Genomic DNA, 23,350 nt, shown 5'->3' on the forward strand with positions numbered 1-23,350 from the left:
GTCTGAGCCCACAACTGGGCCGAGTGGCTTCAGGCTGGAACCAGTTTGGGCACTCAGGTCAGCTCAGGGCATGAGGAGAGGCTCAGGACCCTCTTGGTCTCCACAACTCCCAACCATGCGTACTGGGTGCTGGGACCTAGATTGAGGGGCCCCGGCCACCATCTGGGGGTCACCCAGGCAAAGAGCTGGAGCCAAGACACTCAGGAGGTCAACCTCCCTCCCACAGCCTGCTCCCCACTCCCTGGGCTTGGCTCAACTTTCACCAATTTCAGAACCTCCCCCATCCCCCAACAACTGCCCTAGAGCCAAGGCCCCATGGTCCGCCCTCAGACTACTCCTGCATGGAAATGCGTCCCCAACCCAGGCTGGGCCTCCCTCGTGCTGTGCCCTCACCCAGGTATATGGTGGCCCCCGGGAGGCCCCTGCCCTGCCTCCTCTCCTCGGACCACCCTAGTCAGGCCAGACGGCAGCAGGGTGCGGGTTACCTGGTGCAGACCCTCGAGGCCGCTGGTGCCTGCTCTGTGCAGTCCCTGCTACGCCTCAGGCCCAGTGCCCTGAGCGGGAGGTCGCCGATACCCAAAATAAAACCTGCCCTGTGCTTCTGACCTCAGCCGGCTGGGCGGAGAGCGCCTGCCAAAACCTGAGGAGCTGGGCGGGCAGCACCCTCCCCTGCTGGCCACCCGGGGCCAGTGCAGGGCCATGGCACGCCCACCTTCAGATGCACCCCTCAGGACCCCTGGCCTGGGCGAGAACTTGGGTGGGCACAGGCTTCCCTGGCCTGCAGACTGAGCCATGTGTAACCACAATGGTGGGCTCAGGGCTCCATTAGGGGAGCTGGCAGAGCCAGCCTGGAAAAGGAGGTTGGCCCCACCATGGGAGAGGACAGGGTGGGCCCGCCGACCTGCAGGAAGCCGCTCAGGTGCCTCTGAGGGAGCAGCTCTGCAGATGTCCCCAGTGAGCAAAAAGCTGGTCATGGATGTCCAGGGGCCAGGGTTGTACATGGCCCCCAAAGCCTTGCCCATCGCAGACATGGACGGGGAGGGGAAGGTGTGAAGTGCAGAGGAAGCCACAGACCCAAAGCAGGAGGACAGGGACGTTCCCAGCAACTCCAGCTTCAAGAGCCTTCCCAGTGCCCAGCACTCAGGGGGAGGCAGGCAGGGGATGGGCCCTGTCCTTTGAAATGGCAGCCTGGAGCCAGCCCGCCTTGTCGTGTGACCTTAGGCACACGCTGCCTGTCCCTGGGCTCTGCAGCCTCACTCTTCCATGGAGGGGTGAAATGAGGTGCCAACCGCAGCCTTCCAGAAGGCCCCCGGCCTGGCCCCCGGCACTGTGAGCCCCTGCGCATTGACCTGATGTCCCTGACTCTGAGCCTGGGGAGGACAGGGACCTCGTCTGTGCCTCTCAGGACCCACCCCTGTCCTGGGCGCTGGCCAAGAAGGAACCAACCTGTACCTAAACCGGAGAGTTCCACAGATACCGCTGCCCACGCTCAGCCTGTGGGGTCTGAGGGGAGTAAGGGGGCGGGTCAGGGTGCCAGACTGCTCTCCCCTACCTGTTGCCTCAGTTTCCCTGATCCAAGAGGCAGGGCCATCCAAGCTGGTGGCCTCACTGGCCAGCATAAGGGTCATCAGAGGCCAGGAAGGGTGTCTGCTAGTCGGACAGTGCCTCCTGGAGTCCTGAGGAAAGAAAGCCAGTCTCCACATGCCACCATGAGCCTGTGGCAGATGCCGGCACAGATGGTAACAGCCACTGAGAGTGCCCAGGGTCCCGGAGCCCCGGGGTGAGAGAGGGCCTAGAGGGAGGACCCAGACCCTCACCCAGCAAACTCCAGATGTGGCTCCCTCCGATGGCACCAGCCCCAGGCGAAGTATGGCAGACTCGGACTGCAGCCAGCCTGGCCATGTCCCTCGCCCGCTTATTGTGTGGGCCCCAGTGGCGTCCACCTGGGGAAGCACAGCTGACTTCTAAGGGGGTCTCAGATGGGATGGGGGCCTGGCCTCAGTTTCATGGGGGGTCTCCCAGGCCTCAGGCTGCTTCCTCCCCTAGGAGAGACAGCAAAGGGCCTGGGGCATTGGGCTGGGTAGCGGGATGGAACCCTGGCTGTGCAGACCCTCTTCCTGGACAAAGGTTTACTCCCACAGAACATCCCAGAAAGAAGGGGCAGGGGGATGGGAAACTGGGCAGCCCAGCTCTGGTGACCCCCACACCAGTTTGGCCCAAAGAGAGCCTCGGCTTTGTGCCCCAGGGCCACCCAACACCTTCCTCCTCCCCTCCTCGGCCCATCCAGAATGTACCCGCTGCTGGAAGTAAAAATAGCAGCTGACACCTCCTGGAGGCGGAGGGAGGACCTTGCCTCCTTCTCCAAGCACGTCCTCTGCATCCTGGCCTCCTTCATCCTCCTCCTCTGGCTATTCCTATACTTGGTAAGGGGCCTGCACGGGCACAGCCCCCCCACCCCCCCACTGACTCCACACACACCCCGGCCACCCAGCCACTGGCCAATGGGCTGCTGGGAAGATCAAATGTCACTATAACACGAGGGTGTAAGCCGGGCGCCAGTGCCTGCAGCCGGTCCTGTCCACAGGGAGCTCCAGCCCTTCTCACACTCAACCCACAGGTGGGTATGGGCAGGAACGGCCACCCAGGGCTGCGGCCGATGGGGCCTCCTGCGTGCGGGTGGACAGCCCCTTGTTCCAGGGACACTCTGGGGTCCTGGGGCACCGAGGTCCCAGGCCCGTGTGGTGCCGAGCATCTCAACTTGAAGCATCGTGGCTCCGAGCCCCCAGGTGGCTGCTCCAGGGTCCAGAGAGTGTGGGATGCGGACACAGTGGTGTGATGGTCTCTGCACCGGGAGGATGCAGAAGAAGGCAGAGTGTGGAAGGCCGGGAGGGGAGAAGTCGGGGCTTAGGGACGCCCAGTGCTAGGGAGTGGCCTGAAAGCAGGAGGCAGAGAGGCGTGGGATGTGAGTGGCAGGGAAGAGGCCATGCAGGGGTGCTGCCAGGGCTTAGGTTGCCGGCTTGCAGCTGCCATGCAGACATTTGCCCGGGCCCGTCCTGGCCTTGCCATGTTGCCCTCGCACCTGGGCCTCCAACACCGCCATTTTGTAGAGATGAAAACAAGGACAGGAGGGCAGGGGCTCACGTATGGCCAGCCCAGGATTGTGTCAGGGCAGGGACATCTAAAGCCCTCACAGTCTTGGAGGCCAGTGTCTGGAGGTGCAGGACAGAAGTGAACAGGGGCTGGACTGGGGCAGGACGTGGCATGAAGGAGGGGCTGGGCTTCACGGCGTCCCCCTGGCTGGAGGCTGGAGGAGCTGGTGCTCCTAAGAGCCCCCACCTACCCTCCCTGCCCTGGACACGGTCCCCCTGACTTGTGCCGTCTGATCAGGCCTTGGGCGCCCCTCCTGAAGTCCATGGCGAACATGGGGCAAGGCATAGGTTGGCTGGCTGGACAGCAGGTCTGGGGGCATGGTCAGGACCACAGCAAGCAAGGGGCAGTGGTTCCTGCCTCCCCATCCCACCCTGGCCCCGTCACCTCTGAAGGAGGGAAGGGTGACGTGTGTGCCTAAGGAACCTGACCGCATAGGTTATTTTCATGCAGCCCCTCTGAGGCAGGCACTAACTGGACACCTGCTTTGCTTCTCAGCTGTTGAAATGCTATCCCTTGCCCCCAGCACATCCCTGCCACCAGCCCCTTCCCCAAAGAGGGGTGATGACACAGGCCATACTGGGGACAACAGAACAGCCTTGTGTTGCTTCCAGGTGCTCAGCAGAAAACCAGATGCCTCAGTTTCCCCACTTGAAGAGTGGGCCTTTCCCACCTCACGTCAGTGGGCCTTGAGGTGACCCTGCCTGGAGGTGTCTTGGCACCCATGTGACTCTGGCCTGGGGGGACAGGAGGGAAATACGAGGAGCTGGGGAGGGCCTGGGTGCCCGAGGGTGAGGGGGCCACTGCGGGCCAAGGAGGGCTGGGCTGTCACACCTGCCTCACCCACGTCTTGGGTTTCTGGGCAGAAATGTCTTGCCTATTTCTGGACACCTCAGCTGCCACTGGCTCCTTATAAATAACCCATTCCAGGCGAGGGCCACGCTGCCCCCATCTTGCAGTAGTCGACAGGTGTCAGCCCGGCCAGGGTCAGGGGTGGGCATAGCAGGGCGGGGCCAGGCTCCACTCCCTCCTTTCACTGACCCTCCTCCATACAGAGGGTGGCCCTAGAGGAGGCTGTGGGGTTTGGGACCTGAAGCAGCTAGGGGGACAGCACGAGGGGTCGGCGGTGGGCAGCCCAGGACTGGGTCACGCCGGGGCCCTGAACAACACTGGCTGGTAGGGTTGAGGACGGAGGAGAGCCTGGCCCAGCCGTGGCAGTTGCAAGAGGCTTAACCTGAGGGGCAGCAGAGTTCAGGAAGAGATTCTGGGATAGGAAAAAGCGGCCCCCGTTGCCTGGAAGACAGCTATCTGCTGGGTAATTTTGCATGGAGCTTAAGTTGCTCTGGGAAAATTAACATTCTTGACAAAGGGTTTGGAAAACGGTTTCCCACCTCAGCAAGGCAACGTGGATGCATTTTTAGCTGATGAACGTGTGTTTTTCTTATACAGCACTCCCAGGGGGGAGCGTAACTATTGTCTTCGAGTGATCTGTACTGTGTTGTAATGAACTTTGTTTTCTAAAACCCCGGCCAACATGCCGGTGCAGCTGCTCAGAGCCTCCCCAGGCCTGGCCGCCCGGTGTTTCATGGTGGCCAGCTCACAGAGAGACGGTCCCCAGCATGCTGGCCTGGAGCCACCGCCGCACATGGACAGGGCAGCCAGTCCCGGGCATGGAGCTTCCCTAGACAGGGACAGATCCAGAGCACCCCCGGGGCTGGGGAAAGCGGCCACTGGGAGGGAAATGGGGGGGCTTCTCAGTGGGCTCCTGCAGTCCAAGTATGCCTTGCACAGAGCCCGGCTTGGGGGGTGCACGGGAAGCAGCCCAGACCCAACCCAACGTGCTCTGGGGCTCAGCCTCAGTGTCTTCAGGAGACAGGGGTGACAAGACAGAACAGCTTCCCTGCTCTGTGATCTTGGAGGAGGGGTCCTCAGAGGGATGTGGTGGGCACACCAGGGACTCCGAGCACCCCACAGGAAAACAGGCACAGAAGGGAGCTTTCGGCTCAAATAGGGAAGAGGGGTTCTCATGGGGAATGGTAGGCTGAGCAGATTACCCATCTTGGGGAGCCAGCCTCGGTCATCCAGGGGCTCGCAGGGAGACCCCGCCTACACCCACTGGGCAGAGAATACCCAGAGATAGGTTTTAGCTCCATCAGCAGGACTTTTCCCGTGTCCAGAGCGGGCTGGACGGCACACGCCCTGCATTCTGGATGACCCTCCTCAGGGGACGCTGTGGAGAGGATGTCTGCCCTGGGTGGGGGTGGATGCCACGACCTTCCAACATCCCGTCCAACTCCAAGATTCCAAGCTCCAGGCTGGAGCCAAGGCAGGAAGAGGGGACAGAGTCCGGGGCGCCAAGGGCTGGGAGGGGCCAGGAGCCCTGGAGGAAGGGGGGGCCCAAAGAGGTGGACTCGTCCAAGGCCAGAGCTGGCCCCCAAACCCTGCACGCAGTCTCCCCACAGCACTGCTCCAAGAGTCCATCCCCCACCCTACGCTCAGGCAGCTCCGAACTCTCTTTCCATCCTCTCTCTCTCTCTCTCTCGCTCTCTCTCTCTCTCTGTCTCTCAATCTCTCTCTGCAGAAACCACCCACCTTCACCATGTCTGACGAGGAAGTGTAAGTACCCAGCTGGTGGCTGCCCCCCGCCCGGCTCGGGACCCTGGCCCCTTGGCTTCTGCGGGCCTGGAGCATGCCCTAACTTGCACAAGTTCAAGCAGAGCCCAGCCTCACCACCTCTCTCCTTCTTTCTCTCTCTTTCCCTGCCCCACAGTGAACAGGTGGAGGGTAAGTATAACCCATTTTCCTTCTACTTCCTGCTCTAGAAGGAAGGGTCGCACCTGGGCAGGGGCTGGACTGTGCATACCACGTGTCCCCTCAGCAGCCCTACATTGGCTGCATGCCACGGGTGCCTTCTGAGTGACCCTCGGAAAACAGTTGTCCGACTGGGGGCCTCGAGGGTCTTTTCCCTGACGGGTGGCCACACAGTCCTGAGGGGCCTGCAGGTCAGGCTCTGGGTCTTATCTCTCTGCCTCTTTCATGCCCACTGTGGGACGTGGGCATCCAGGACCCCACCAAAAGCCACCATCATCACCAGAGCCTCTGCCTTCCTCAGCACCTCCTCTGGGCCTGAGGACCCCCAATTCCACACCCTTGGCCAAGGGGAGTCACTGGCCTGTCTAGGGCCAGGACACACTGGCCTCTCCTCCTCCTCCTCCTCCCTTCACGGGCAGCCCCTTCTAACGTGGTTCCCCTCTTTTGTTCTGTCCCAATGCAGAGCAGTACGAAGAAGAAGGTAATTCTGGCAACCGCTGGAAGCCCCCCAGCCCCTCCTTAGAACTTAACCCCCTCCCCGTGTGGCACTCACAGAACCCCCTCCCTAGGCTGCTCCAGGCTGCCTTGAGCTTATCAATCAACCATCCATCTCTCTCATCATTAGTCATTAACAATCATCATTCATCACCATTCATCACTAATTAATGATGAATGAGGCTGTCACTTAATTAATGATGAATAAGCCAGTAAATCATCACTAACCCCTGTCTCTTTAATTGATTAATATGCACTCATGATCCTTCATTTATCCTTCATCCTCCGTGTGCCGTGGTGTGTGGGGTTCGCTGGGGCTGGTCATGAAGGCCTCACTCTCGTTAACACCGGATGCCCCACCGTGCCCAGTGCTGCTGTCTCTCAGCCTCTCTCTCTCTGTCTGCCCTCCCGGCATCTCAGAGTCTCTCCATCTCTCTCCAGTTCCTTTCCACATCTCTCTTGGCTCCCTGGGCTCTCTGTGTGCCTGTTTATCTCTCAGCCTCTCTCTCTCTGTCTCTGTATCTTTCAGCCTCTTGGTCTCTGTCTCTCCCTGCCTCTCTCTCTCAGTCTCTGTCTCTCTTGGCCTCTCTGTCCCCATTTCTCCACCTCCATCTCCATCTCTGTCTCTCTGTGTCTCCATCCCTCCGTACCACCCCCCTACTCTGTGCTGTAACCCTGGGTGGAGCCTGGAGCCCCCTCCCTGTGCTGGCCAGGTGTGGTCTTTGGGCGTCTCCATCGTGCCCGGGCAGGCGTGGGCGGGCGTGGGCGCACCTGGGAACCGTGCGGGGCGGCAGTTCTCAGGCCGACGATGCTGCCCCGGAATCCCTGGCACCCGATCAACTGGGAGCACGTTCACGAAACCTTAACAGACAGGGCCTGTCCTGTGAGGAGTCCTAAGTGCTATGTTTTGAAAATATTTTGAAAACACTTGGCTACCCTAACAACGTCAGCAAAACATTTCTTTTTCTCCCGACAAGGTGGAAAGACTCATTTCTGCGAGGGAACGATGGCCCTGGGGAGCCATCTTTTCTCTTGGGGCAGCCACGTGGTAGGCTGGGAGGCCACAGAAGGGTCTTCATGCGACATGTCTCCAAAGACCCCTCGGTGCCAGCCTTGTTTCCGGGCGCACTCAGAGCCGGGGCTTCCCACAAGCCCTGTGGGTTTTGTCCCTGTCCTCACTTGCGTCACCTGCAAAGCAGGACTTAGCAAGGGCCTCTGTGCACAAATGCCTCCAGGCATGGGAATCCCTGGCCCCCGGGGTAGGAGGGACCTCAGAACCCCTCTCAGGGGCCGGGCCCAGCCCAGCTGACAGTGACCAGCTCTGCTGGTGGGACTCCGTGCTCCTCACCCTGGCCAGAGATGCAGGACTGACCCCCATCTTTCACCCCAGCCAAGCGAGCCCCAGGCCCTCTTCTCCCGGCCAGCCGGCCTCCTGTCCTTGCGGCCTGAGTACACTCTAATCACCGTCTGTTCCCTCTCTCCCCCAACTCCGCCTTCTTCTGCTCCTGGCTTCTCCGGCTCTCAGAGGAAGCCCAGGAGGAAGGTAAGTGGGGTCCAAGGCCCCAGCCCCCATGCCCACTCCCCAGCCTTCCTGCCCCACCCGACATTGACCTCCACCCTGCCTCTAAGGATTGCCGTGTGCCCCTGTCTAACCCTCTCCTCTCTCCCCCTGCCACCTGCAACCCCCTGGCTCTCCTCAGCTGCAGAAGTCCATGAGGAAGGTATGAGGACTTCTGGTCCCCATGTGGGGCCCGGGGCCTGGCTGGAGCCCACGTGGGGGTGGGGGAGAGGGTGGGGAAGCCACGAGGTACCAGCCAGCCAAGGGGCCTCCACATGTGGCCCTAATGTAACCCACTAACCACGGCCAATGCTTGATCGGAGAGGGCGTGGGGTTTCGAGGGTGGGCCCCCTTCCCCACAGCCTCCCAGGCAGCAGGGCCAGGGACTCCCCAGGCAGGTACAGGCTGGGCTGCTGGTTGGCAGGGCATCCCCAAGCATGGGGCAGAGGGGACACATAGGCCCACCCTAGTCCTCCACCCCAGGGTGAGCAGCCGAGAGCCCGTGGCGGTGTTGAGCCCTGGGCCTGGCCAGGACCCCCCGCCACATCTTGGGACACCACAGAGTGAGGGGAGAGAAAGCAGCTGGGGGCAGAACCCTGCAGCCTGGCATAGTCAGCTCCCTCGTGCACGTGCCCTCGCCAGCCCCCCAGGCCTGCTGTGAGACCCTTGAGGTGCACCCAGGCTGGGGGCAGATGGGAGGGCTGGGGTTCCATGCCCAGATCAGCAGGCAGAGCCATCATTGGTGCCCAGGGCTGCCAGCACCCTAGGAGGGAGGAAAGAATCCCATCAGGGAAAGAAAGAGTGGGCCCCCAGCTTTGGGATGGCAGGAAGTGGGGGTCCCGGGGATGACAGGAAGTGGGCCTCCAGCTTTGGGATGGCAGGAAGTGGGGGTCCCGGGGATGACAGGAAGTGGGCCTCCAGCGTTGGGATGGCAGGAAGTGGGGGTCCCGGGGATGACAGGAAGTGGGCCTCCAGCTTTGGGATGGCAGGAAGTGGGGGTCCCGGGGATGACAGGAAGTGGGCCTCCAGTTTTGGGATGGCAGGAAGTGGGGGTCCCGGGGATGACAGGAAGTGGGCCTCCAGCTTTGGGATGGCAGGAAGTGGGGGTCCTGGGGATGCCTTCCATGGCCCATCTGTGGCTCTGCCTCCCAGGGCTACCAGCACTACCTTTGTGGGCCCCTGAGGCCGCCTGGCCAGGCTACAACCTTGCCCGTGGGCCTTGGTGCCCCGGCCAGAGGCACAGACACCCTTCCGGGGTCACCCCAGGACAGACGGGATGGGGGCAAAGGAAGGCCCAGCCCCAGTACCGAGTCTTCTCTACTAAGGGCTAGAGCCACAGATCACCTCAGTTTCCCCACCTGGGGTGCTCCCAGATGCTGACAGCAGGGTTTGGGGACATGGGACTGGGGTGGTGGCCGTGCCTGGGCTAACACTGACCGTGTCTTGCTCGATCCCCGCACGCGCCCCACCCTCGGCCTTGAGTGGCGATGGGCCGCTTTTCCATTAACCTCGGACCCTTCTCCTTTGACCTCTGACCCGCGGTTTTGCCTCTTGTTCCATGGCCTCCTTAGCCCATGAAGTTCATGAACCAGGTACGTGCATGACTTCAATGCCACATGGGCACATGTGGCCTTGTCGGGGGTGCAGGACCCAAGAAGGAACAAGAGGGGCCGCATAACCCTGCACAGCCTGGACTGCTCGCCCCACCGCCTCAGCCCTGCCAACCCCCCTTTCTCTGTGCTGCCATCGCTCACACTGGTTCTCTCTCCCTCCCGCCCTTTCTGCCCACCATGATGCTGCTTCTGCAGAGGAAGTTCAAGAAGGTACGCTGGTGCTCCCCAGCCTCCAGGCCAGAGCCCTCATCCTCCCTTCTGTCCTCTCTCACTTCCTCCCTCTTGACCACTCCTTGTGACATTTGCCACCAACAACTGAACCGATTCTGGTCTCTGGGCTGGGGACAGAGTGAGGACCCCGGCTTAGGACGGGCTGGTCAATGGTGCGCAGGCTTCCTCTGGATTGATTCTATAGCCTGGGGACAACGAGGCTCTTCCTGGGCTGCCAACAGGAAGGTGGGAGGTGGAGGTGGCCAGCCTTGAGGCCGAGGCAGAGCAGGCCTTGGGAGGACTGTGCTGGGGTCCACTGGGACCCTCTGGATCCACCAGGGTGGGTTGGGAAGAGCGCGGGAGAGGCCTCCACTCTGCTCCAGTTAGCAAGCCAGAAGTAGGAAGGTAGGGAGGGGTGAGGTGGAAGGGAGGGTGGAGGGGCAAGTGGAGTGAAGCAGAAAGGCAGGCTGAGGCCCAAGGTGGGGACGCTGGGGACCCGGAACAGCCAGGGGCCATGCGTGCAAAGGCGCAGCCAGGTCACAGCATCCCACCCATTGCCTGGGCCCGAGCCAGACACACCCGGAGTGAGGAGGCCCCCTGGGTGGGCCTGGCCTCCCTGGCAGTGGGGCTGGCCATACCCCTGGGTGGAGGTCAGAGAGCTGCACATTCAAGTCAGGGGCCCCAGCTGGGGAGCGCTTCTCAGCTCCCCCCACTCACGGGCTGTGGAGCTGCAGGGCTCCTCCCTGCTGGGCCTGAGCTCTTGCATGACTCGAGCCTCAGAGAGGCCCCTGGACAAGAAGGGACATGCTAGGAGGGGGATGGGACTCCAGCCGTGCAGGGAGGTGTCCAGGAGATGGCCTATGGGGGTGACAGGGTCGCTGGGTCACTCTGGAACCAGCACTGAGGCCAGTGGACAGACAGACAGACAGACAACAGGCGAGGGTGGAGCAGGAGCAGAGGAGGCAGGGCCGCAGGACAGCTTTGCTGCTTGGCAGTGTGGTCGCTCCCCACAAGCGCTCAGCCTCCCACCCGACCTCACCCTCCTCCCTGGCTGGCCTTCCCACCCGGGGGGGCTCCTCAGCCACGCACTGCGTCCAGCAAAATCCCTAAGTCAGGGAGGCCGGGGCCAGCAGCCCATTCATCATCCTCACCACGCCGTTCCTTCAGGGCCCTTGGCCAGGCTGTGGCACTCAGGATGCCCCACTGCTCACTCCCGGTGCACACGCCCCCCAAGGCATCTGGAACGGGTGACCTCAGGCCCACTTGCAAAATCAAGAGCGCTGGCGGGCTCTCTGGTGGGGGTTCCCAGGCAACCGAGGTATCTGCCAGCAAGGAGGACTCAAGGACCAGTGCACTCCAGGCCAGGCACTGGCAAGGCAGGACCCCCACCCCCCGGGCCCAGGACTGCTGGCCTTAGCCAAGTGCAGGGGACAGCACTGGGCCAGACTCGGAGGGCCGAGGGCATCGCGTGTCAATGGCCTTGCTGCTACCTAAGGCCCAGAGCAGGGACTGAAGGAACAGGATGAGCGGGTGCCGCTACGCCAGCAGCAGACCCCCCTCCTGGGCCCCAGCCAGGCCAGGCCAGCCAGGTCCACCCCAGGGTCCAGGAGCCGAGTGCATCCTAAAGGAAGCCACCCGTTACTAGGGTGGCCAGGGCAGGCCAGGCAGGCCCCAGAGAAGCCAGTGAGAGGTAGCAGTGGGGTCCCAGAGGGGCCCAGTCTCAGGACAGCAGCCATGTGGCAGTCAGACGGCAGGCCCCAGGGAGGTCAGGGGTGAGCATGCCTGGGCTCCCGGCCTGTGGATGGGGCTGCGGTGGACATTCTGGGCTCAGGCAGGGGCTCCTGGGGCTGAGACCAGCAAGGAGTTAGACATCACGTTGCCGGCAGAGGCTCCTGAGGCCTGAGGGCTGTAGTCATTCCATGGCCTGCTGGGTTCCACCCAGCAACACTGCCTTTACAGGCAGGGGTCAGGCTCCAGGAAGCACCAAGCGAAGGGGCTGCACCCACCCCGGCTGCAATGCCCTCTTGGTGGGGAGGCTCTCATATTCCAAGGTTGGCCCTGCCAGACCCAAGAAGACAGACCGGGGAGACAGATGAGACCCAGTGCTCTTAGCCCCCCACATTGCCCCTTGACACTTGTAGGGCCCCATAGGCACACCCTGGGGAAAACAGGGTCCAAGTGAGGGGGTGGGCCCCTTGCCCGCCACAGGCCCCTTGCCCACTGCTCCCGCAGCTGCGCTGGCTTTTCTCTTGCATGTGTGCTTGTGCCTTTTGCCACCTGGAAGACACCGCAGAGGAGGACGCGGAAGGTAAGGGCCCGTCCCCGCCGCCGGAGGTGCAGGACCCTGGCTCTAGCCGATGTGAGGGAAAGAGGACGGGCTGGGATCCCTCGCTGCCCTGCCTCCCTCTCCCTCTGTCCTCTTTCTCTTCCCCTGGCACGGGGGCCTCAGAGGGCCAGGCCTTGCTGCTCCGCACGGTGCTGCTGGGGTCGGGCTGCCAGGGCCTCGCGGGTGCCACCGCTCCAAGCTTCTGCCATACAGTGGAGGGGGAGTAAGCAGGACCAGCCAGCAGTGCCAGAGCCCGGGCAGAGCGCCCCCTCCCCTTTCTCCCGAGCCCCTTTCCTCCCCATCTTCTTTCCGGGCCTCTGTCCTCTTTCCTCCGTCTCCTCCCTTCCCAGCCTTCAAGGATGCTGCCTGTCTCGCTCCTATTTCTTCCCTGCCTCTTCCTCACCCTTCCTCCCGGCCCCAGGCCCTGAATTCTTCCCCTCTGACCCTGCCAGGGGCTTTTGCAGGCCTAGAGCAGAAACAGGACCCTCTTGTTTCTGGGGGGTGGGGGCACACCCAGCTGAAAAGGACAGCGGCTTTCAGCGAGGGGGACCCCAGGGCCCCAGGCGACCCCGTCTCACCCAGGCTGTCTCTCTCCCTCTCCCCACGCTGGTGTCCCTCTTCCCACGCTGGTGCTGTGCGGACCAGAGGAGAAACCAAGACTCAAGTGAGTGTGGGGTGGGGCCGGCCAAGTGAGTGTGGGGTCCTGGCAGGCCCCACGCCGAGTGTGTTCTGGGGAGGGGGCAGCCAAGTGAGTGTGGCGCCCAGTGAGTGTGCTCCATGGTGGGGGTGGAGGAGCAGGCCAGGGCCAGATGCCTGGAGCCTGCATTTGGAGGGATGCTCAGAGCACAGGGTGGGAGGGATGAGGGTCACCTGGGAGATGGGCTTGGGAGGCCCAGCAGGGTGTGATTTTGCGCGGGGTCATTCGGGGCAGACAAAGAGGGCTTCCTGCAGGAGGAGGCTACTGACGCAGAAGAAGGGAGGAGAGGTGGGTGGGAGAGAGTCAAAGAAGGAAGGCAGGGTGCCGGGTGCAGGGAGTTGGGCCACCACAACACCTCATGGCCTTCGGGGGGCCACATCATGCCCCGCCATACTTCGAGGACTCCCAGAGCCCTAGATGTGAAAATCGACAAGAAAGGGAGTCCCGAAGTGGAGAAAGGTGGGAGACGCCCCCCAGAAACCCACTGCAGAATGACACCTTGACCGTGTCCAAAATCGCTCACCATGCAGGGGCCCCTGTCCCCCTTTGGGGCAGAACTCGGAGAATCTTGTCCTCATGGCACCTGCTTGTGAGCACTTCACGGGTTTGATTTTTTTACTGCAGCTCTTCTGACTTTTCTGCTTTTGATCAGTGCTCACAAGCTGCAGCACTCGCTACGTGATTCGCCCTTTTATCTCGAGGGCTCTTGCCTGCGTTCTGCTCTGTGCGAGGTGGAATCTCAGTGTCTTAACACACACTCACTGTTGGTTCCCACTTGGGGAGCAATGCAGATTCTCAGAAGAGGGAGAACATCTGAAGGGTACAGCCGGCATATTCCCATCCTTTGCCCTGTATTTTTCAGTGATTTTAAGTACAGTAATGCCAGATCACGAGATATTTTCTCATTTTAGAAAAACTGTTTGTGTTTTCATTATGAAAATAAAACACCTCATGAAAGAAAATTTGGAAAATATATAAAAGTCAAATGAAGAAAAAACGTCATCTATAATTCTCCCACCCAGCCAGCCAGACTGTGGAAAAGAGCAGAAAGAACTAAAAAGCCTTCGTTCTTCCTTTTTTCCATGCATAGCGCTTGGAAAAAAAGATTTAAAGCCGGCCCTGTTTTTCAAACATCATACCGTCTCTGCAGCTTTGAATTCTGCTTTTTTAAAATTTAGCACTATTCATAAGTATTTTTCCATGTTTTTACACAGTCTTCTTAAATATTTTGAATGGCCACATAATATTCCATCAATTGGACAAACCGTAATTTTCCTAACCATTCCCCTATTGCAGGCTTTCCCCAATATTTTACTATCATAAATAACGCCGGTTGGAAAGCGTTTTCTGTCTTTAGGGTTATTTCCGTAGGCCACATTCCCAGAACTGGAATTACTGGGTCAAAGAGTATGAATGTTCTTAAGACTTTGACATCCACTGCCAAATTGCTTTCCACAAGGGCCCGGCCAACGCCGTCTCCTACGTGGGATGTGAGCGGGTCTGTGTCCCACACCCTCCTCACCCAGGGACAGGAACGTGCTTTTACATCGCAGCCTCTGATGGATGAGAAACGGCACCTCATGGTTGTTTGGCTTTGCGCCCTAACAGTCACTCGGGGCCAACATTTCCCTGACTTTGGGATGGGTCGCCTTTTCTCTGAGAACTCATAGCCATGACCATTGCTCATTTGTCTCCTGGTGGAAGAATCTCTGTGTTTTCTTAGTCATCAGTTTGCATAAGGATATAAGTCTTCTCTGTATTTGCTGAAAATATTTTTTTAGTCTTTTTTTTTTTTTTTTTTGCCTTTCCATTTTCCGTGTTTTTTTTTTTTTTCACATACATAAGTTTTTCATTTGTGTGGCGTCATCTGGCCTTCTTTCCCTTAGAGGCACCTTCTGGTGCTTCTGAGCTTAGGAAACCCTTTCCTGCTCCAGTTTTTGATTGATATTTAGCTCCACTTTCTTCTATGGTTTGTTGGAAAAAAATTGTTGTTGTTTTAACTCTTTGCTGCATCTGGAATGTATTGGTGAGAGGAGGGGACTGCACACCCAGCCGGAGAGGGGGCCTCGCTTCCCCTTCAGATTGCTTTCTTCCCAGCCCCCTCTCCTCCTTCCTTTGGGCCGCCAGAGAGAAAGATGAAAGAGGGGCTGGGGAAAGGCACAGGCTCGCAGCGGCCGTTCCTGCCCAGGGAGGCCACCGCCACCCACAGTGGCTGTAGCTTCTCACCCGACCTGGCTGCGTCTGTTTATCTGTTTGAGAAGGAAATGGAGGTGCCCTCCTGGTAGCTGGGGTGCAGCGACACTGGCAACGGCCAGAAGCCGAAAGGCAGATGGCAGCGCTGGAAAGCTAAAGCATTCTTGAGGGTCTCAAGCCACTCTCAGGACGGTGGGCTACAAACCTCGTAAGAATAAAGCTGGGGCAAACGTGCCGCTCGGCGGGGCACCCTCAGCTAGGGGCCAGAGCAGGAGGGCACCAGGGTCAGTAGGGGCCAGTAGGGAAAGCGCCAGGCTGACCCTCTGGGGTGGGTTCCTGGGTCTCTGCTCATGGGCCTCTCTGTCTCCTCTTCAGACTCACTGCTCCTAAGATCCCAGAAGGGGAGAAAGTGGACTTCGATGTAAGTTTACAGGACTCTGGTCAACATGGCCACGATTTCCCCACACCCCAGCTTTTGGGCTCCAGGCCAGGCCTCAGATGGTCACTTCCTCCCAAGCAGCCAGAGCTGGGGCCTCCTGGGTCCGGGCAATTCTACCATAACTTATTCCTAGACCAGAGGAAACCCCTCTAAAACTAAACTTCTCTCTTCCCTTCTCCTCTATCTATCCTTCTATCCATCCATCCACCCACGCACATAAGCTCTACCCATCCACCCACCCATCCACCCACCCATCTATCCATCCATCCATCCATCCACCCACCCATCCACCCAACCATCCGTCCATCCATCCATCCACTCACCCATCCACCCACCCATCCTCCATCCATCATCCACCCCATCTATCCATCCATCCATCCATCCACCCACCCATCCACCCAACCATCTATCCATCCACTCACCCATCCACCCACCCATCCACCCACCCATCCAACCCAACCATCCGTCCATCCATCCATCCACCCACCCATCCACCCACACATCCACCCATCCATCCATCCACTCACCCATCCACCCACCCATCCACCCAACCATCTATCCATCCATCCACCCACTCACCCATGCACCCACTCATGCCACCCAACCACTGATCCATCCATCCATCCATCCATCCATCCATCCATCCATCCATCCATCCACTCACCCATCCACCCAACCATCTATCCATCCATCCATCCATCCACTCACCCATCCACCCACCCATCCACCCAACCATCCGTCCATCCATCCATCCACTCACCCATGCACCCACCCATCCACCCAACCATCTATCCATCCATCCATCCACTCACCCATGCACCCACCCATCCACCCAACCATCTATCCATCCATCCATCCATCCATCCATCCATCCATCCATCATCCACTCACCCATCCACCCAACCATCTATCCATCCATCCATCCATCCATCCACTCACCCATCCACCCACCCATCCACCCAACCATCCGTCCATCCATCCATCCACTCACCCATGCACCCACCCATCCACCCAACCATCCGTCCACCCAACCATCTATCCATCCATCCATCCACCCACCCATCCACCCACCCATCCACCCAACCATCTATCCATCGATCCATCCACTCACCCATCCACCCACCCATCCACCCAACCATCTATCCATCCATCCATCCACTCACCCATCCACCCAACCATCTATCCATCCATCCATCCACCCACCCATCCACCCAACCATCCGTCCATCCATCCATCCACCCACCCATCCACCCACCCATCCACCCATCCATCCATCCACTCACCCATCCACCCACCCATCCACCCAACCATCCGTCCATCCATCCATCCACCCACCCATCCACCCACCCATCCACCCATCCATCCATCCACTCACCCATCCACCCAACCATCTATCCATCCATCCATCCACTCACCCATGCACCCACCCATCCACCCAACCATCTATCCATCCATCCATCCACTCACCCATGCACCCACCCATCCACCCAACCATCTATCCATCCATCCATCCATCCACTCACCCATCCACCCAACCATCTATCCATCCATCCATCCATCCATCCACTCACCCATCCACCCACCCATCCACCCAACCATCCGTCCATCCATCCATCCACTCACCCATGCACCCACCCATCCACCCAACCATCTATCCATCCATCCATCCACTCACCCATCCACCCACCCATCTACCCAACCATCTGTCCGTCCATCCATCCATCCATCCATCTATCCATCCATCCATCCATCCCACTCATTCATCTACTCATCCATCCATCGATCCATGTATCATCCACTCACTCATGCAACCATCCACTCAACCACCCTCCCACCCACCCACCCATTCACCCATTCATCCTCCCATCCACCCACCCATCTATCCACCCACCCAGCCACTCACCCACCATCCACACATCCTCTACCATTAATCCACATATCCATCCCTCTACCCATCTACCTATCCATCCATTCATCCATCCACCCAGTCATCTGTCTCCATCCTCTCTCACTCATCCACCCATCCATCAGTTCATCTGTTCACATGCCTATCTATTTATCCAACAATTTATCTCACTCAGCAGTCTTCTCTCTGCCAGGCCCATGCAGGGCATCTCTGAGGATGATGACAGAGCCAAGTCAGGGCCAGTTCATCCTAAGGATGCTGAGGACCTTATGGCTGGGCACCATCCCTGCTCTGTAGCTCAGAAATCAGGCCAACCTTGGCCCCTATGAGGATAGCAGCTGTGGCAATGTGTAGAAGGCAAAACATTCCTTGCCACTTGCCATTTTCATGGTGGCCAAGGGATTCAGGGCTTATCTGCTGGGGCAAGGGAAAGGGCCTCTTGCTGCAAGGCAGGCCAGGCAGGGCAGGGGTTGGGGAGAGGGGTGGGGCTGATGCCCACTGCCCCTGCCCACAGGACATCCAGAAGAAGCGTCAGAACAAAGACCTAATGGAGCTCCAGGCCCTCATCGACAGCCACTTTGAAGCCCGGAAGAAGGAGGAGGAGGAGCTGGTCGCTCTCAAGGAGAGAATCGTGAGTGGGGCAGTTCACGCTGCAGCAGGGGCTGGTGGACACCCTCGGAGGACCTGGGGACAGGGCTAAGCAGACGCACTTCTCTGGCTGCAGGAGAAGCGCCGTGCGGAGAGAGCGGAGCAGCAGAGGATTCGTGCAGAGAAGGAGAGGGAGCGCCAGAACAGACTGGCGGTGAGAAGGGCACCATCCCTACCGCTGTCTCATCAGCGAATGAACCCCAGGCCCAGAGAAATGCAGGGGACCGAGGCCTTCCTCCTCCTGGGGTTCCCACTGTCACTGGCCAATGATCAGAGCCACTGGCTAAGTCCCCCACGCCCTGCAGAACCCCTTGCAAGACAACAAATCCTGGCCAAGACCTGGAGCTTCCTTCCAGATAGTTCTAAGCCCAGGGTGGGTCCTTCCAGAGAGTTCTAACCCCAGGGTGGGTTCTTCCAGACAGTTCTAAGCCCAGGGTGGGTCCCTAAAGCTTGCCCAGAAAGCACAGCCCTCTCTCCATCCCTGAGCGTCTTGGGGATGGGGTCTCCACAGGAGGAAAAGGCCAGAAGGGAGGAGGAGGATGCCAAGAGGAGGGCAGAGGACGACCTGAAGAAGAAGAAAGCTCTGTCTTCCATGGGAGCCAACTACAGCAGCTACCTGGCCAAGGTGCGTGCCGCTGCTAGGAGCATGGTGGCAGCCTTCAGTGTGGGCTGCGCCCTGCGCCCTCCTGAAACCAAGCCCCTCTCTTTGGACTTTTCCCCTCCAGGCCGACCAGAAGAGAGGCAAGAAGCAGACGGCCCGTGAAATGAAGAAGAAGATTCTTGCTGAGAGACGCAAGCCGCTCAACATCGACCACCTCAGTGAAGACAAACTGAGGTGAGGGGTGGCTGCTGCGGGGCTACCCACTGCTCCCCAAGCCACCAAGGACTGTGCTCCTCAGTGGCTGGAGGAGGACCCCAGGGCCCTGGCCCTGCCTTTGGGGCTTATTCAACAAAGCCTCCCCCCTTCCTCTGCCCCAGGGACAAAGCCAAGGAGCTCTGGGAGACCCTGCACCAGCTGGAGACCGACAAGTTCGAGTTTGGGGAGAAGTTGAAACGCCAGAAATATGATGTGAGTCCTGGCACCTCCGGCCCTGGGGCCCTAGCAGCTTTCACCCACCAGCCAGAGCAGCCACTCCCTGTGTCCCTGGCAAACTCTGGACCTGCCCATCGCAGGGCCCTGGGCCCTGAGAGGCCCACACAGGCTGCCGCCACTGACCCCTGGCTGAGGCTGCTCTCCTGCTGGGGACTGTGGCCAGAGCCCGTCCTCCTGGCTGGCCACGCAGCACCCTGAGCGATGAACCTGACCCCTGTGGGCGGCCTTCGTCACCCCTGCCATGAGGACTGTCATGGCAGAGCAGCCATGGCCGAGTGGACTCAGGGTTCATTTTCTGAACCCCTTTAAGCTTAAAGAAAGTCCCCATCATCACCGAGCTCAGGCCCGGGGCACCGAGGCTGTCCGGTGTGGGGCGTCCTTTCCACAGAGCCTCCTCCGCAAACCCAGGCTCTGGCTTCCACCAGGGCCCCAGACATCTGCTTCCTCAGGGCAGGCAGAGAGCGGTGACACGCTGCACCCGCGGCTGGAAAAGGGGGCCTGAGACTGTGCCCCTCCGAGACGGAGCAGAGCCCCCATCCCATGCAGGCATTATCGCTGCAGGCAAAGCTGGGGCTGGGGAAGGCAGCCTGCCTGGGTGGCCTCAGGGGCTGGGTTGCAATGTGGGAGCTAGGATGGAGGCCGAGCTGCTTCCCACCCTCCCAAACACCCGTGTGGGCTCCAGGGGCGAGGGGCACAGCCGTGGGTGACCTGTGTGCTCGGGGCGAATGCAGACACTCCAGCATCACCATCAAGGACACGATGTCCACCCTCCAGCACCGCCAGAGGCCCCAGGGGAGAGCAGCCTGCCCACGGGGCCTGTGCTCCACTCGGGTGCAGGGGGTGCGGGATGACCCATCCAAGCCAGCCAGGCAAATCCGAGCACCTTCTCAGGGGCTCTGGGCATGCCACCTGTTCCACCCGAGTTTCCACGAGCTCCCCTCCGACAGAAGCAGGATGATTACACTCCCTCCCAGAGCTGTCCCCAGGCGTCCAGGCACGGGGGATAGCCCTACTTCACCCTCGGGGCTCTTCCAGAGGGGCTGGCCCTGAGATGGGCCTCACTGCACAGGACCGAGGCTGTGTTCCCAGAGCTGAGTCAGGGACCCACTGGCTCTGGATAGATGTGGCCACAGCGGGTCCCTAGGGACTGCAGAGCCTGGAGGGCCATCACCAGGCCAAGCTAGCCCACAGCTTTGATGCCTCAGCTGCCCATCCAGCCTTGTAACCATCTTGGTCTTTCTAGATCATGAATGTCCGGGCCAGAGTGCAGATGCTGGCCAAGTTGTAAGTAGCCGGGTCCACCCTGGGCCAGGCCCGTGGGTGTGCGCTGCACGGTGAGGTGAACCTCTCGCATGGCAAAAACCTGGGTCGCTCAGGATGCTGGTGGCAGGGGGCCTGGAGCCTTCCTCCTGCCCCCGCTCTCCCCTGGGGCCTGCAGCCGGGGGCTTCCCAGTGGCCGCTGCCCTGTTGGCAAGCGAGGAAGGGCCCCCACCTTCCCAGGAGCTCCGCCTCAAGCCGGCAGCGGCCACGGAGTGCCCCCGGGTGCAGGCAGGAGGGCAGGAGCGGCTGGCCCAGGAGCTCAGAGCTCAGCAGTTGAAGGGAGCTGGAGCTGGGAAGGAGGGGTCCGCAGGCCTCACCTGCACCCTCCCCACCCCCCATCCATGCTCCGTGCCCCCTGCCCCAGATCCTGCCGCAGGCTGAAGGTAAGTGGCCAGCTACGGGCTGCTGTGTGTGGCAGTCCAGGCCAGTACAGGTTGGCGAGAGTCAGTCTACGCACGAGCCCGAGGGCCAAGGGACAGTGTCCCCCTGCACAAGGAGCCAGGAGACAGTAAGGGAGCCGAGGAGCCCTCGTGGGGGCCCAGAAGCCCTGGGTCGCCCAGCCCAGCCCACCCTGCGGTGGAGACGGGCCTTCACCCAGGACACGCAGGCCTGGCCCTTGGGTCGTCGCAGTGAGTCACTCATGTTGTTCACAGATCACCACGCTCAGAAGCCGCATCGACCAGGCCCAGAAGCAGTGAGTAGCCCTGCTGTCCTCACTCCATGCTGGGCACAGGGGCCCTCCGGGCCGGCCGCTGTCACCAGTCCCTAACAAGGGCCGGTGGTGGACGGCCTGGGCAGGCAGTAACGAGACTAACCCGGCCAGGCCACCCAGGCCAGCATGCACAGGCCTGTGGCCAGGGACCCGGAGCCTCCTCCCTCTCCTGCACGCAGGGGAGCCCTGGGGGATGGCAGAGTCAGGAGGAGGGAACCCAATGGGGCTTGCTTGTCACACCCTCGCCCCAAGTCTGGCACTGGCTCCAGGGAGAGGGCAGCCAGGGGACCCCTAGAAGGGGCTGCTTGGGTGGCCTTTGGTGTAGCCAACCTGGGCCCCGGGGTATCTGCCACTGTCCCACCCTCCAAGGGGACCTAGGACAGGGAATTAAGCAGCCAGGTCTTCATCACCAGCCCCTCTGTGACGCTGGGCAAAATCATGGACTCCTCAGGAGGGTGACACCTCGTCCATCAAATCGTGTCCCAGGGGGCTGTGGGATCCCTTGGCACAGCTACTTGACCACCCGCACGGGGCTGCACCCAGGGTGCCCCCGGCAACGCCACACTGGGGATCCTGTCACTGAGCCCAGCTGCGCGGCCAGTTCCATTTCTCCAAGGACCGCGGTGTTTGGGGGCTACTTGGAGTTTCATTGTTTTCTGGGATTCCTCTCCCTCCTCCTGTAGCCCTGGCTTCCCTGTGGTGCCCAGGGCAGGCTCCTCCCTGGTGCACGCGACCTCACCGTCTCCCTGTTGTGCCATCAGGGGTCATTGCAGGCCCCTCTGAGGGCGGGCAGTCAGCGTGGTGTCCATGTGCCTGCGTGTGTGCACGTGTGCATGTGCTGAGGGTGCTCAGGAACGTGTGTGAGGGCATGGCCTTTGCCAGCCAGGCGTCCTGCTGAGCAGCTGCATCTGAAAGGGGCTGGCCTCGCAGGCCGGAGCACTCCTGTCCTTCTCCTGCCTCTGTCCCTCACCCGAACCCAGCTCCTCCTGGCTCTCGGCCACGTGAAGGCCTCAGACAAACGGGGCAGGTTCCTGGGACTGCCACCCCTCAGAGGCCACCGTCTGGAGGGGCAAGGGCTCTTTTGAGGCCAAGTGAAAGGATTATCATTATCTGCCAAGACAGTCTTCCCAAGCTCGGGGTCTGTCTGCAGTGGCACCTCAGGCAAGGAAGGAAGGACAAAGGGAGGGTGCCCTGGGCTCACATGCCAGCCCCCTAACCACACTAATGACCTAGGCCCGCCAGGCACAGGTGAGTGGGCACTGCCTGGACTGAAGCTGGGTGTGCGCTGAGAGCTTGGGCCGGGCCTGTGCCCGGAGAGCAGCGTGGGGTCGGGCTGAGCGTCCACCCAGAGTGGAGGACCAGGAGGGGCACGGCCAGAGGTCCTGACCCTCAAGGATCGCTTGCTTCCCATTTGCAGCAGCAAGAAGGCTGGGACCCCAGCCAAGGGCAAAGTCGGCGGGCGCTGGAAGTAGAGAGGACAGGAAGGCCCCTCGAGGCAGAGATCCTCCACCCTCGTGCACACCAGGGCCGCCCGTGGGACTCCACATCCTCCAGCCCCCACAATCCTGTCAGGGGCTCCCTGACAATCCTGGGGGTGAAGAGGCCATCCCAGGGCACCCCCCGCATCTCTGTCCTTGCTGCCTCTATCCCCTGGGGCCTGTGAATAAAGCCGCAGACCCCCCTCCACAGTGTGCACTTGCTTCTGCATGGGGGGCCCTGGGGGACACAGGGGGGATGCGGGTAGGGGCTAGCCAAGGGCACAGCATCCTGGCCATCCGTGGGGCCAGCTCAGGAGGGCACTGGCCAGCACGTGCCACCTGTTACTATGGCCAGGGTGGTGCCTGGATGCCCATCAGATGCTGCCCACGGCTTTTCCCTCTAAAACGCGGGCCCCATCCCTGCCCGCCCGAGCCTGTAGGACCCTCCGCTCTCCACTTCCCTGGGGTCTTTGTGCAGGAGGGATCTGCAGGCCACACCCCCAGCCCCAGACCCCGTCCCTCTATGCCAGCTGTCAATCCATTGGGGACGGAGAAACTTTGCCTCGGGAGGGGGTGATGGAGGAGGGCAGGGCTGCAAGGAAGACTTTGCCACCCCCCAGAAAGGTGAAGGCAGGCAGGAGCGGCTCCCGCATGAGGGGCGCACCCCAGGCCCTGGTGGGGGCAGAACAGTGCGGGAGAGCGCA

General features: G+C 60.7%; 1 protein-coding gene across 18 annotated transcripts; it reads left to right on the forward strand.

The window, feature by feature from the left end:
- Window positions 1-2,542: 2,542 nt before the first annotated feature.
- TNNT3 (troponin T3, fast skeletal type) lies at window positions 2,543-22,854 on the forward strand. 18 transcript variants are annotated; one of them, XM_030918405.1, is made up of 18 exons: window positions 2,543-2,617; window positions 5,729-5,763; window positions 5,918-5,931; window positions 6,422-6,439; window positions 7,979-7,996; window positions 8,154-8,174; window positions 9,583-9,603; window positions 9,820-9,834; window positions 12,119-12,142; window positions 12,806-12,824; window positions 15,426-15,471; window positions 17,910-18,026; window positions 18,120-18,197; window positions 18,555-18,668; window positions 18,769-18,878; window positions 19,022-19,112; window positions 20,380-20,420; window positions 22,586-22,854. In XM_030918405.1, exons 2-18 carry the CDS (start codon window positions 5,747-5,749, stop codon window positions 22,638-22,640), a joined length of 819 nt encoding a protein of 272 aa, XP_030774265.1. In that variant the 5' UTR covers window positions 2,543-2,617; window positions 5,729-5,746; the 3' UTR covers window positions 22,641-22,854. The 18 variants fall into 18 exon arrangements, with proteins under 18 accessions (XP_030774265.1, XP_010380343.1, XP_030774267.1 ...); XM_030918404.1 differs by lacking the exon at window positions 20,380-20,420 and adding an exon at window positions 21,110-21,150 and having other exon boundaries at window positions 2,545-2,617; XM_010382041.1 differs by lacking the exon at window positions 12,119-12,142 and having other exon boundaries at window positions 2,544-2,617.
- Window positions 22,855-23,350: the final 496 nt, after the last annotated feature.

Source organism: Rhinopithecus roxellana, chromosome 15 (genome assembly GCF_007565055.1).
Source record: "Rhinopithecus roxellana isolate Shanxi Qingling chromosome 15, ASM756505v1, whole genome shotgun sequence".
Taxonomy (NCBI): domain Eukaryota; kingdom Metazoa; phylum Chordata; class Mammalia; order Primates; family Cercopithecidae; genus Rhinopithecus; species Rhinopithecus roxellana.

Coding starts and splice junctions, on each gene's coding strand:
- TNNT3 (XM_030918405.1), top strand. Junction 8,175..9,582: donor TGCAGAAGTCCATGAGGAAG/GTATGAGGACTT, acceptor TGGCCTCCTTAG/CCCATGAAGTTCATGAACCA. Junction 20,421..22,585: donor GTGCAGATGCTGGCCAAGTT/GTAAGTAGCCGG, acceptor TCCCATTTGCAG/CAGCAAGAAGGCTGGGACCC.